Source organism: Paramacrobiotus metropolitanus, unplaced genomic scaffold (assembly GCF_019649055.1).
Source record: "Paramacrobiotus metropolitanus isolate TYO unplaced genomic scaffold, Prichtersi_v1.0 Parri_scaffold0000007, whole genome shotgun sequence".
Lineage (NCBI taxonomy): Eukaryota > Metazoa > Tardigrada > Eutardigrada > Parachela > Macrobiotidae > Paramacrobiotus > Paramacrobiotus metropolitanus.
In genome coordinates this window covers 2,664,537-2,679,748 of record NW_026570227.1, presented here as the reverse complement: position 1 = coordinate 2,679,748, position 15,212 = coordinate 2,664,537, and the positions used below count along the sequence as shown (strand labels likewise).

The 15,212-nt window shown below is 43.2% G+C and overlaps 1 protein-coding gene across 1 annotated transcript; it reads left to right on the top strand.

The window, feature by feature from the left end:
* The first annotated feature begins 13,163 nt into the window (after positions 1 to 13,163).
* Positions 13,164 to 14,342, top strand: LOC129582173 (ADP-ribosylhydrolase ARH3-like). The gene has a single exon (XM_055473611.1). The coding sequence runs from the start codon at positions 13,164 to 13,166 to the stop codon at positions 14,340 to 14,342; it is 1,179 nt and encodes a 392-aa protein (XP_055329586.1).
* Positions 14,343 to 15,212: the final 870 nt, after the last annotated feature.

The window sequence follows — 15,212 nt, the reverse complement described above, 5'->3', positions numbered from 1 at the left end:
CAAGAGAAAGGAGACCGATCATCTTGCTCGGTGCAATCGGGGTGGCCGTGGAATACGCAGCCGTTGTACTCGTAAACTGTACGAGTACTAGCATCCAAACCATCCACAAAGTACGGTCCGATGTGGACTTCCTTGCCGTTTCGTCCGTGCTGAATACGCCCACCAAGGTCTCGATTTAGTAACTCCAACCATTGCGTGGCTTGAACGCTGGTGCGTCGGTTACGGTGGGGGCCATGAGCAGACAACACAGCAAGCTTTTCGGGTTCCAGATGGAACGTACGTTAATACTTATTGCAGGCGGATGACATAGTGATACTGTCTAGCGGGTTCAGATAAGTCAGAGCGATGAAATCCTGTACGAACTTGAGGGCACAGCGTCTTAGTACGGTGACGTCATTCGAACAGTACGACATGATTTCTGCACGAAAGTCGAACTGTCCCCCCGCAGCGGCTTTAGATTCGGCATGCCACTTTAGAAAATCTTCTTTATCTTTCTTCTTTAGACCGTCAAAAACGTACATTTCCGGTTCTGGCCACGGCAGCACTTTATCCCAGTTCTCAGGTCGATTAAAGTGATGTGGGAAGTCACCCTTCTTTACTTCCACCTCCAAGCCAACTGCTTTGGGCAGACTGCTGAGTTTCATAGGCATAAAATTCAGTGTGTCACGAGAACACATATTTAACGACCGGTAGCGCAGCTCCAGAAGCTGGGTTCCCCTCTTGATGACTTCCACACCGCGCAGTTTATTGTCCAAAAGGTGCTTTAGGAGAAAGTGACCGTCATATCCCCGGAAGTTATGGGCAATGTTGGTATGATGATTGTGCTGCTCTGAGAACAGCCATTCTCCAAACTGCTGAGCCACATCCTTGGTCATTGGTTGACCATCCGCCGGAAATCGGAATTCCGTACCGTCTTCGTACTGGGCCACAACACAACTTGGAGTATGTCCATTGACCGGATCATTGTACGTCTCATAATCGAAGAAAATGTATCGCTTCGGCGGCTCTGGTTCATCTGGTAAGGTCGGTAAAGGCTTTGGAAGGACTTTTATGAAACACTTATGCGTGGCTTGAGGAACCCACTCGCGGCAAACTGTGCAAAACATCTCCCCACACTGGTGGTTACCATTTGGACGACGTGTCAAGTTCACAAAGCGGCGGCAGTCTTTACAGTAAAACATCTGGGAACAATAAGTTTTTCCATTGCGACGATCAGCCTTGTGGATGTTAAAGCATTCCTGGTTGTTGAACGTACGGCGACAGTCGCCACAGCGAACAACCGCCCCTTCCACACATTCACTAACTGACCGATAACAAAAGCGACAGTTTCCACCGCATCGATGCCGCTCCTTGTGACTGTACGGCTTGTCACACTCTGAGCAGAAGTATGACGAGTTGAAAATACCGGTGACAGTAGTTACGAGGTCAAAGTGATTCTTCTCCAACAAGACAAAGATTTCTTTCATGTCCTTTGTTTTCTTCTCTGGTACGCGGGCGATAATGGTATTGCCGTGATCCGCCGAAATAACTTTAACCTGGAATTCGGGAAAGCATTCTTCCTGGATGGCACTCAGGTCGTTAAGGTCATAACACCGTCCCAACGGTAAATCAGACAGCTGGATAATTTCTCGGGCATGGCCTGTCAGCTTACTGACTCCATCCTTGCTGTACAGGTGCTTCCACTGGCTTTTGTACGTTCCTTGAACATCATGGGTCAGACGGTACTTGCCCAAGTACAATGCAGCTGGGAGGCAATAGTTGTTATCCACGCGAACTGTAACTATAGATTTGCTGAAACGTTTTGCGTCCCGCGCCACGTGACGATGTAGAAACCTCCAGTTACCACCACTCGGCATGATGGTGCGGAAAATGCGAATTGAGAAGGTATCGTCCAGCACCATCCGCCCGGAGTTGGCCTTGGTACATACAGCTACAAGGTCGTCGACACTGAAGTCCGACAATTTCCGCATCGACAAGTAAATTGGATATTCCAGCGATGCACAGCCAATGGAAATGGTAACACGATCAGATGGTTGAAACTGAGCGACGCAGAGATTCAATATGGATTCCAGCAGTAAAGGCAGAAGCAAGACAGTTTCTTCCTGAGAGTAAATACGCGGCAGGGCGGCGATTTCCACACGGTACTCGTACTCGGTGCTGTTGAATTTCTTGAACTGACGCTCTTTGTTTTTAGTCAGGCTGAAGAGGGCTGAGAAATCCGGAATATCACTAATTTCTTCAAGCGTCTGCAGATATATTAGAATAAGAATGCTTTGAAGATTATGAAAATAATAAAAAAATAGAATTAGAGTGTAACTGTATCTAGAGTAAATTTCCTTGTAATCAGTTTACAAAACCGACTTGTTGGTTTTGCGAAAAACTAACTATAACAAATTCAATTTTCGGTTTCATTGAGAAAATTTATTCTTATTTTATTGTTTCGTTAGCTTACTAGTGGGTTTTGCGAAGCCGCATCTGGAATGTCAATGTCCATGGCACCGTCCACTGGTTCCCCCGCGCCTTCCTGATTAACCCCCGTTCCCACCTAGATCGTTGAAATTCGGTAAGTTCGCAGTATCTAATAACAAATAATGCCACCGCAAAACACAAAACATAGTATGTGTTGTTGCCTGTACTGTAGTCAGCTCACTTTCGAAGGTCACAGATCTGCATATAATACCGACCCAAATAAACTGATCAATGCGTAAAGTATGCAAAAAGTACAATGTCATCGAAAGCTATTGTTCTAACTGGGACAAATCCGTATTATCAAGGTGGTGTACGTCAAAACAGTATTGTTCGAAGTGGGTCAGATACGTATTAATAGTTGGTTTTCATCAAAACAGCCTTTGTTCTAAGTGGGTCAAAAGGCTGACTCAGCTATTGTTCTAAGCAGGACAAAATCCGTATTAATAGTTAGTGTTCATCAAAACAACCTTTGTTCTAAGTGGGTCAGATACGTATTAATAGTTGGTTTTCATCAAAACAGCCTTTGTTCTAAGTGGGTCAAAAGGCTGACTCAGTTATTGTTCTAAGCAGGACAAAATCCGTATTAATAGTTAGTGTTCATCAAAACAACCTTTGTTCTAAGTGGGTCAAAAGGCTGACTCGGCTATTGTTCTAAGGAGGACAAATCCGTATTAATAGTTAGTGTTCATCAAAACAACTTTTGTTCTAAGTGGGTCAAACCCGGATTAACAAGCTGGCGCTCATCAAAACAACTTTTATTCTAAATAGGTCAGGCTGACTCAGCTATTGTTCTAACCAGGACAAATCCGTATTAACAGTTAGTGTTGATCAAAACAAACTATCGGCAGCATTGCTCTAAGTATGTCAAACAATTAACTCGCATCATCAGTAAAAGTAAAATTTTTTGTAATGTTTAGGCGTATTTTAACAGACGCTTTACTAAATATAAATTAATAAAAATCAGCAACACTCATTTACCAAAGAGCATTGAAATATAACATATTTACAAAGAATAACTTAACGTTTTAACGATGCAGTTAATGACGTGCTATAACAATACTCAGTTCAGATTTAGATGACTTTGAAAACAAGCCAGATTTCGGAATTTTAGTGTTTACCGCGAACATAATTTTAAATAAGTTAAAAATTATATTTAATTTATCACGTTTTAATTTATTTAACGAAAGGTCACTCACCCTCGCATCATCCTCCGGATCCCATTGTCCTTCTGTCAGTATGGCCTCCATGTCCCGGCGATACGCATCAGTAAAGTGATATGAAGCAGAATCCCACTGACCTTCGGCAAAGATGGCGTCCGCATCCATACGATCAGCATCGGAAATAAGGTAAGGCGGAGATGGAAGAGCAGTCCAGTCACCCTCAGCCCAAATGGCATCCGCATCAACACGGTCCGCATCGGTGATAATGTACTCGTCCATGGCTCGTTATCCAAATCAAAAAAAGTTGCAACTGGAAGTCAAATGCACTACCGCGCCCTTTTTAAAGACACTGATCGCCAACTCATACTGGTGATGACCCAATTTCGGACTGGCGATGAACGTCCACCTCGGATCTGATTGGTCACTTTCCCCCTTTCTTTTGTTAATTTTTCCCACCCCTTTCTCTTTATTGGTAGTTTCATAACATACAGAATTTAACAAATAAAAATTGTATTCCACTCCCAGACACGAGCCCGACAAATAGGACAATGATACATACGCATAGAACACGCCTCACAGCAAGCTGCGTGACCACAAGGTTGAAAAGCACACTTTATATCGGCATTCAAACAAATAGTACACTGCGGTTTTTGTGAAGTCTCTTTACGCTCAGCGTAGACGGCAGCCGCCGCGGTGGCCACTTGCTCCGATTTGGCAACGGCTTTGGCGATGATTTCCTCCGCATATTGTAATCCTTTCTCCTGTTTCACAAAGCTGCAGCTGTACAGCCCAACACCATGACGCGCGTGTTCTTCCCATGGAATATCCTCCACCTGCCAGTTTTCCAAATAAATGTTACAGGAAAAACACTGGACGCGATCCTTTGGTCCGGTAAAAAAGAATCCCGCTTCGGCCATTTCTCGTGGATGTTGCTTGTATGTCCAGTTGTAAAATGTAGCAAACCTTGCTTTAACATCAGCCATCGGGGAGTATGACGAACATCCTACTCTGATGCAATCGGCTGATTCCATGTCGTGTCGCAGTACAAGGTTTTCATCCCCTTCCCAGTCATGCGCAGTCCACACACAATATGCACAACCGACTTCATCGGGAAACTGCTTAAAAAACAAACCGGCTAGTACCAGTGTGGATGGAGTCGTCAAAGGCCATGGCCAACTGACAAAAGACCGAACACGGTTTTCAACAAGAGTCATGTCTGGTTGCGCCATTTTGGAGGAATGAAGTTTATTGCACGCTTCGCGAACGTTAAGTACTGTCGCTATCGCCAGTTGGTACTGGCGGTGAGTCATCACTCATCATTACGCCTAGTACATTCTTTGTTAGCTGGGTGGATTCCGCTATCCGGGTTACGTTGGGTTTAGCGAATTGGCCACATATTTCTAAAATATTATAAATCAGTAATAAAATGGTGATGAGAATTCCAAAAATAATAGAAATTATCTCCTTGATTGTAGGTTTATCCATGATTTATTAGTGATTTTATGAATTCGTTGTCTCTTAGTTTTGTGCTTATACGGAAGAATTTATTGATAAATTTGCATACGAATTTATCATTCACCCCTTTATGCTTGGAGAATGCCGACATTAGATCCTTATACGAAAAACCGTAGCATCGCAATAATACATAAAACATACAGTACTGACCGCATACGGTGCTGTCGGTGTTTTGTCTTGTAGTATTGGACATACTGACGTAATCATCTCCCATCCATTCTGCAATATCCGACGAATATTCCGCAGGATTACGGCCATACGAATCAAACGCTTCTAAAATGTTTTGACGAACGCAGAAGAAAGCCACCCAGTGCTCACCGGAACTCCCCGTTTTTTGTGTGTTTACGATATATGCACCGGGGTATTGTTTTTCTGATATATTATCACTAGAAAAAACACCAACAAAAATATCACGAATTTTGGGATCTGAATAAAGGGATTTTTCGATTTCTAAATTATTCATGGCGCAAAATCAAAAAGTACTTGTCTATTATTGTTTATTTCAATAATATTATCGTAAACTAGCATGGCGATACATACAGCTGCTTCTGGTAATGGTTTGGCAAAACGCATGCTCATATTTAAATTACCTTGCCGAATGAGCGATAAAGCACCACGCCCTGTATGCCCTCTCGTAAAATCAAAGCCATAAATACAAAATCCACCTAAATTATAATCAGATCTGTCAAAGGGTAGCTCTCCAAAACCTTCGTGAAGGCGCTCCAATGTATCAAAAAGCCCTTCGTACGGCTCCAAACTAGCCCCGTTTTCGAAATCCATATTATATCCCCGAGTTGGAAATATTTGCCCGTCTATTTCTGCATGCAAGTAAGCCAAACTGAAATGATTAAAAGCATACGGCGTCGAAGTATATTCCCCATTGAATGCCCTACTCGGTACCATAGCAAAGAGCATAACCTTGGGTAATTGACCAATAACAAGGTTGGGCCAAGTATGTTGCTGCTGTCCAGCAAACAGAGTGGTTTGCCGCATGGCAACACGTTCCATGTGGTACTTGGCATTTGTTGAAACTAATTGCTTAGTTAAAGCCCCTAGAAAATCGGGCGATGGCTCGTATTTTCTAATTTTTAAACGAGGGTTTTTGATAATTACAGTTTTTGGTTTTGATAAATCGCTGTCCGTCATAAAGACTAGACTGTTTTTATTACGCACTAATTTTATGCTCAACTCGACACCTGGTATCAGTGGTTTGTCCTGTTGGAACAAATCACAATGCAGCTTTCCTGATAATTGCAGTGGGCGGTACGCTCGAAGCCACATTCGTCTTAACTCTGCTCCTTTGCTAAAAAAGATCTTTTCATTGTTAACTTTGGCTTCGTAATATGGATCTTGCTTCCACAGTAACGTGTCCATGGCAAACCCAGACAATTGTAATTGTGAAGCCTGCGCTTGCTTAGTGTAGCCTAGAAGATTTTCAATGTACCCCCGCATATGGTACATGGAGCTGCTGTCAAAAATATTACGATCACCCAGAGTGACAATTACCTGTTCAAATAAACTATCGAGAATATTATTTACGGTTGTCAAGCAGGCATCATCCGTGGGCATATCCCCTTTAGAGTCAGTAACATACAGATCACAAGAAAATCGGACATCTGCCAAACTAATAAGTTCAGTTTGACACGGAGCAATGGTAAAAACATAATCGTTGTATGTGTCTGACGGGGCTTGCGTTGGTCCGATATCATAATCGCGGGTATTCCACCTTTCGGTAAGAGTCGCCGGAAGATAAAATAAATGGCTCTCTAGGAGCATAGAAGGTTCGGAACCGCTTTCAATAAGAGCCATTATAGTTTGTCTTTAAGTGCGTCAATTGCAAGTTGTCGCTTTGTAAGGACTACTTTGCGTCGTTTTCGGCCCTTAATACCCGATCCTTGCTGTTGTTTCAGTTTGTCACTAACATGTTCTACAGCTTTGTCGATTGCCGATTCCACAGCCTTATGTGCCATATTTTTCATATGCGGTTGGGCTTTTATTATTAAATTGCTTATATGGGGCGCGGCTTTGCTGAAAATACCTTTAGCAAAACCGATAACTTTCCCCCAAAAGCCAGCACCGGACATGGGGGCACCGCGGTATACCGGCATCCCAAACCCATGTTGCCGGCTAAAGGCTTGTAAATAACGATTTTCATCAAACTTGTGCTCCTGAAGTACCATTTTTTTCAGCGTTTCTTGGGTCGAAAATGTAACTTTATTATTGTGGTACCGGGATGAAACGATACTTCTGTCCCTAAATCATCTGCGAGTTTTAGTTCGATGGTCTGAAAGGTGTGTTTGGCAAGTGGCACATAATGCGGATTTTCGTAAATTATTGTAGTCTCAATGTAGGAACTGGCGACGGTGGCGATTGTTCGTAGCAACGGTACCATTGCATCACCGACGAACCCGTGCTCAATAATGTCGCAATAAACATGCACAACACGACTCTGTTTGCCCGGTCGTAAGTGGTACGTTTGACCACCGGCACCGGCGTAAAAGTGCTCTTGCAATAGACCCAGCGCCCTAGTATACTCTGATCCCTGAAACGTGAGCTCGGCATCGGGATTTACCACCAGCTGTGCGGAGCTACCAGTCACGTCAATATGTCCAAAGATGGTGTCTTTGTCACGCAGCAGAAAGTTTATTTTCCGAATTAGTTGATTCTCGTCATTGTATGACTCTTTGTCTAAATACCGACTGTGTCTCGGTGTAGTCGTGGTTTTAACTAGCACTGCCAAACCCTCAGTAAACCTACGACGCATCGGTGGTAAAATAATTTCGGAAAGACCGACTTCCCAGTTTCCATCAAGATCAATACCTTTGGCTAGCAAAGTTGTAAATTTCCCACAACGATTTGCGGGATAAATATTGTGAGATGCGGAAGACAGTAGTGTCATATAAAAACTCATTTTAGATCTTCTTTGTTTTCCCAAGAATCGTAAGCGGGGCCGTAACGTACCAACGTATAAGGTATTGCTGTTTTCCCTTGTACATTCTCTCCCTTAATATACGTGATATACGATGAAACGGTCGCTCAGTCATAATAAATTTTGACAGTTCGCTGGCATAAAAATCTCCATCAATTTTCCCACCTTCTAGGTCCTCTAAAGCGTAGATGTAATGATTCTGTCGTTTTTTAACTTGTATAATTTTAAAAATTTCTTCAGTGTAATTGGTTTCGTATCCCTTTTCGAACGTCTGCTTGCGTTTTGCTATACGCAAGTGATCCCCAACCTGAAAAATAGGATTTTTTGCCTGTGGCTCTTCTATCATGTCTTGACGTATAATGCGCGCTTCATCCACATCCACTTGACTGGGTGCAAACCCTGTACTAGAGTGAACAGAATTATTATACGATTTTAAAATCTCAGGTAAAATATCGAGGTACTTGTAAGTATTATTCTCTGTCATGTACACGTCCAGACGTTCCTTAATTGTTCGGTTAAAGCGTTCTACCATGGCACATTTAACGTCGTCGTTCTTTGTTATAAAAAACTTGATATTGTGATCAGTAAAAAAGTTTTTCAGTTGTTTATTCACAAATTCTTTACCATTATCGCTTTGACAGCGCAGTGGTCGTTCAGATTCTTTATAAATATTACACAGAGCACAAATAATTTCTTCGGGTTTCTTGGATTTGACGGGCTCGGCCCAGCCGTAGCGAGAGAAACAATCGACACAAGTCAGTAAATACTTAACGTCTTTATTATCATTCGCAAATTTTTGCATATCTGCCAAGTCAATTTGGTGCTGGTCACCAATATTAAATGATAAAATCTTCCGACGTTTAAATTTCGACCGAAAGGGTTTATGTTGAGTATAAGCGTCTTTGCTTTGCAAATACTCTTCCACTTGCTGACGAGAAAATCCATGATTTTGCGCTTCCCGGTACAAACGCTCGATGCCTCCCAGACTACCAGGATTAGAAGCATCTAAATAAATATCGTCCAGTGTTGCCATTATGCGTAGCTGAGCCAACCACCCTTCTGTGTCTTTTGCTTCTTTTTAGGAGGACCAGTAGATTTTGTGGTTTTACGCCTTAATAAGTCATAGCTCTTTTCAACGCCATTCTTGAGGGTGCGTGTTTCCGTTGGTTCTGTATAGGTCAACGCTTTGGCTGTCGGAGCCGCTGGTAAAGCCTTCGAAGTTGATGGGGCGGGCAAAGCTTTTAAATTTTCCGGTACAGGTAAGGCCTGTGAAGTCGAAGGGGCCGATAAAGCCCTGGATGTATTCGCTTTTCTTTCGGGAACCTTATACGGAGCCGCTTTTTTGCTGCGTGTAATTGGACCATAGCTTCGCGGTGCAACCACAACGTCAATCCGGTCTGTAGTAGCGACACGGGAAGTGGTTCGTATTCGGGAGGTACATACTCTAATGACCCATCATCAGGAAACTCTACGATGGGTGAGGATGGTAGCTTCTTTTTTGGTTTTTGCCCTTTGGATATTGGCTTGGGGCGTGGACTTTTATACACATGTTTTACCAGTGTCTCTCTAGGTACATACTGTGGTACGTATTGTAGAACTGGATCACGTTCGATATACTGTACAACGGGATCGCGCTCGATATACTGCACAATAGGTTCGCGTTCAATATATTGTATTGTGGGCTCACTTTGGATATATACCGGCTCACTTGGTAGATACTGAATAACCGGAGGTTCGGTCGCTTGCGTTGATCCATCAGTAAGTAGGGGCGCAGCTTGAGTACCATAGTTTCTTTGCGAAGGCACGTTTGGTATGTGTTCGTTAACTTCAGATCTTATAACCCGTGGTTCATAGTCTGCAGGCTTAGTCTGATACGCGGCTCGAGCCAGCAAATCATGAGTCATGGCACTACGAATTTTTTCAGCCTTTTTCCATGATGTGGCTTTGGTCTTGCCGGGCGCAGAAAATTCGGACTCTGGCACAAGAACGTAGGTCTTCATTTTGTTATAAATGATGCAACTAGTGTTCCTAGAATTGGAAGTAGAGCAGCTAAGAATCCTCCTTTTTGCGCTAAAATTGTTCGCTTTTTAACGTGTGAAAGTTTTCTGTCGGCTAAACGCTTAATTATCGGTGCAAAACGTCGTGCTCTGGCTAAATCAACTTTACTCAAAGCCGTTGGTTGCTTCACCAAATTTAAACAAGCTTCTTCAATTGCTAAAATTTGTTTTTTAGAAGCAACCTGTAAAAAATATCTACGCTGTCGTGGATTCATGATTACCAAAGCGCGTAGTATACTGAGAACGTCTTCTGGATTCATTTTTCCACGTATATTTTTCGGTAGTCAAATATGTTTGACTGTAGCCTTAGCCTGTCAGGTGTATCAGGACGGAGATTTATTACCAAATAACCAAAAGGTTCCTTTATAGCCTTTTTGTATGCATCACACAAATGCGGCATACCTAGCTGGCGAGAAAGTAGTTTAATCTGTTGTACATCATGTACAGATTTAAATAAAATTAAATATTGTGAGTTAAGAGAGATATCTCTCATGCTTCTGCCTTGTTTGTATAAATTTTGCGATATAAAGATAACGGAAAAATTTTTATGATGCACATCTCTGGTAAATATTGTCGAACACTTTGCGTTTTTTGATATTTCTTCCATGAGATCATCAAGAATAAGTAGCGTAGGCGTATTTCTATCAAAAAAATTTTCATCCTCCAAGATTTTATCCATTCCTGGCAGCAACTCGATGGACTTATCAAAATTACTGAATGCCTCTTGCCATGTACCGTACGCATATACTATACGTATGGGCGCAGGTGTGAAATTATTGGGAATACTCCGTAAAAGTTGCATCGTAAATGTCGATTTTCCGGACATAGTTGGACCAGAAATATAAAGCGAACAAAGAGTTTTAAATCTGAAATCAAAAGTCACCTTTTCCATTTTAAAAAACTCCGTTTTCAAACCGCTATTTGTATGCTTTATCTATGAGAAATTTTTTTCAAGAAACTCCTGATTTTGACTTTGAAAAATTCCGTTATTGATTCAGATTCTGGAGTTTTCAGTTGAAGAATCTAGGAGTTTTATTACAAATTCAAAAACTTCTCGAATTTGCTCCGAAGAAGTACAACCAAGGACTACACAGCTACCGGTATGGAAAATATGAATGGTAGCGTACGAAAGCCTTAATTTTAGTGCTGGAAACAGCTCTGGTTCTAGTAGACGTTGCATGGAGAAGTTTTTTGCTTTTTCGTAAAGCTTTACCAAGTTAACGTTGTGTGTATGCTTGTACGTGCAAACGGTATTTGCGACACTGCTGTCCTTAATGTTTAACTCTATGCCTTGAGTATAAAGCATCATTTGATAACATTTTAGGAGTGAATACGTCCCTGTAATACTTTTAGCACCGTTTATTATAGCCTTACCATTAGGGAATAATTGACAGAACGTTTTGTTTTGTAAACTTAAAGTGACAGCATCAAATCCTTTAACGGACTTTGTATTAAGTGGAAATGATTTCCAAACTTTCTCCAAACAAATCGCTTTGTCGAATTGGACGGAAAGAATGACGTTACGGATATCCATGGCTACGAGCATTAATTGCGACAGTGTCAACTTGGAACCTTTATATACCTTTCAAGTTAAGACTGTCACAAATAATGGCTTCTAAGCCTTTTTTCTTTTCACAACAAACAGAACAGAGTAAATGCTAAGTAAGATATGCTAATAAAAATTGAAGCATCCAGTCAGGCAACAATATCCCGTCCCCAGTGCTGGATGTAGATTTCCTCCATGAGATTGATGAATCCCTGATATGGTAGTTGAATGGTGCGCCGAGGTTGAGAGAAACGAATCATGCATCCGTATTTCGGGTGGATGCTGACAGTAACATCCACACAGCCCTGGCCCGGTAGAGAAAACTTTTCAGCGCTCTTGTCAACGATGGCGCGGTCCATGTAGTCCTGGAGCGCCCCGTTACGAATCATCCCTAACATGCTGTTGATATCGGCATACGCCAGGCGAACTCCTTTGTCCATGGCCTTCTTCAACCCAGAACCGTCCGGTTTGGCATCGAACACTAGAAAGAAGCAAACGTCCTTCGGGTTCCAAAACATACTAACTACAGCGTTGATTTTGTAGATAGTAAAATCTTCATGCACCCCCAAAACTTCCAAAGCCCGTACTAAAGCCATGTTGATGTCAACAGTAGAGCAGTAAACGCAAAACTGAAATTACTACAGACAAACATTGCTCTTAAAGACTTACAACAGTGAAATTCCACTGGCGATGGTGCGCCAGTGACGTCATAGGCATCGCACTTGGACAGTATATCCATATATTGTGTTTCAAGACGATACAGTAAAGTTTCGTCGTGCGCAATTCTCCACACGTCACCATTTGTCATGTCGTTTGCTAGCGAAACAATAGCTGAAGCACATTCGAGATGAAATTCCGCTGGTAACGGTTGAATATTGAAGTTTTGAATGAAGGCCAACGAACGTCGCAAATCACCCCATTTTATGGAATGCAGCAGTTTGATTCCTTTTCTAGGAATTCTCGCGCGGCCGCAAGAGATCTCACCAATGAATCGATCGATTTGAATGACGGTGACCCCGTTTACAACAACGCGCTTCGCCATCAAACCATCGCTTAAATCTTTAGCGTCTTCGCGGCTGTTCGCTTCACGTAGATAAACAAGGACCTGTAGAAATTCAGGAATCGAAAGTCACAAAGATTTCTTATAACATCGAAATCCAGTCATTTGGATTTTACCAGAATCTAAGAACTTCAGATGAAAAGATCCAGAAGAGTATTCCCGTTGCGCTGGGATAAAAAGTAAGTCTGAAAGGTCAAACGAATCCATGGCTGCAGAAGATGCAAATGAGCTTTCAACGACAAAGAATCGACTTATATATACGGAACAAACATGGTCAGAACGCGCTAGTATATGTTCGTACATGAATGTCGCCACCAGTTGACTGCACCAGAGAGAGTCAGAGAGAAAGTAGGTCATCGCCAGTACCGTTTCATGGATAAAAGCTGATTTCTTTGGCAACGAAAGCTCATTTGCAATTTCAAACGCCATGGATCAGTTCAAAGGCTGTTTATTAGGCGCACTCATCGGAGAATGTGTTGGAACACCCCTCAAGCGCCCCACGTCTTGCCACATGAACCTGGCGGGGGTGCGTAGTAAAATTTCGACTTACTGGGAAAAAATGCTACTGACTCACGCTTACGGAAGGTCACTACTGGATACCGGCTACTTTTCCATGGAAAATGCCGCTCGGGAATGCAGCAATGCTTTTTACCAGAACTACACTAAGCGGACAGCCTTTGGCAAACTGACTGAGATTATTGCCAGCTGGAAACATTCGCCCCCAAAAGACTGGACCGCCGCGGCGCAGAGCGTCCGCAACCGGGGAACAGAGTGTAATCCCGCCGCTTGGATAACAGCGTTTCCCTTGTACTTTTACAATCGGACGGAGCAGATGAGTTACTCTGTAGACCGTGTAGCTCGACTTACCCACTCCTCCAATGACGCCGCCGCTGGAGCACAGTTGCAGGCTTACGCCATTAGTCTGGTTCTAAAGAATAAAAAGATGAAGGAGCTTGAGTTTCTCGCCGCTCTTGTTGAATACACTAGCAAGTCTCTCCCCGATTCTGTACGTCAGGAATTTTATACACGTATGATGATGGTGCTGGACTACGCGCAACGCGCTGAACCGAAAGAGAAATTGTTCAAAGCGATTGGCGTTGGCACCAGCCCTTTGGACGCAGTTCCCGTTGCCATTTACTGTGCTGCTATTGGCCGCCGCAGCGGATGCCCTTTTGAAGCCACTTTTCATGCGGCAATGTCAACTGGAGGATGCACTGATGCCATTGGGACCATGGCTTGTGCCATTGCAGGAGCCTGGTCCGGATTCTCAGGTATACCTGACGAAATGGTGGGCATGTGGGATGGCCAGGAGCAGATTTATGCCTTAGCAAAAGAGCTGTACACGTACGTTTCCACACTGCACGGTCCCGACGGACCACTCTCCACGATCGAAAATTGGCCACACCTCCTACCTTCCGCTGGCGCCATGGCGAGGACGGGCCTGTACTACATCGGATCAAAAGATACTGTTAAATGTCATTACTGTCGGTTCACAATGAGCAACTGGACACCGGGAGATCCATACAGTGACCATCAGAGATTTAACGAAAATTGTATTTTTGTCACAAACTGTACTGCTACTCCTGCGTATGTTCGTGCGTCATGATTTGTTTTACTTTGTTCATTGTTATGTGAAAAGAAAATAAAAGAGGGTGGGGAAAATTGAAACAAAAGAAAGGGGGTAAACATGACCCAGAAACTAGATCCGGGTTTGGTCTCCGCTCTCAATCTGGACTGCAGTGAGCAGGCAGCCAGACTAGCGGCCCTGTCTCGGGCTCAGTCTCGGTTTCGACCAATCAGAGATGATGCCAGACTAGCGGCCCTGTCTCGGCCTCAGTCTCGGTTTCGACCAATCAGAGATGATGCCAGACTAGCGGCCCTGTCTCGGCCTCAGTCTCGGTTTCGACCAATCAGAGAAGGGGGCGTGTCTGACCAATCAGAGAAGGGGGTGTGTCTGACCAATCAGAGAAGGGGGCGTGTCTGACCAATCAGAGAAGGGGGTGTGTCTGACCAATCAGAGAAGGGGGCGTGTCTGACCAATCAGAGAAGGGGGTGTGTCTGACCAATCACGTGTCCCTGCCAGACCTATTGACATACTACTTTTATTAAAAATTCAAGCGATTCACTTGTTTTGCTGGTTTGTCTTCCTTCGCAAGGCTAAACGTACATTAGTCATAATAAAAACTCAGCTTTTATTACTACAGTATCTTTAATTACCATCCAGTTATGCAGTTGTTATAAAAAATCTAAAGAAACGCGAATAAAATACAGTACGGATATTCTTCAAGCCTCACATAATCATTAATCACTGCAGTTACACTAATGTCATTCTCCAAAACATCCCTGGAGTTTCATCAGGAAATGCTGCGAAATCGGCGACAATTTTTCCACTTGCAAATCTTTCAGGCAATCAGTGCACCACTTCTTCCCGTGATAATGCAGTGACGGCCGCGGATCCGCTGTCTGGGTTGCGCAG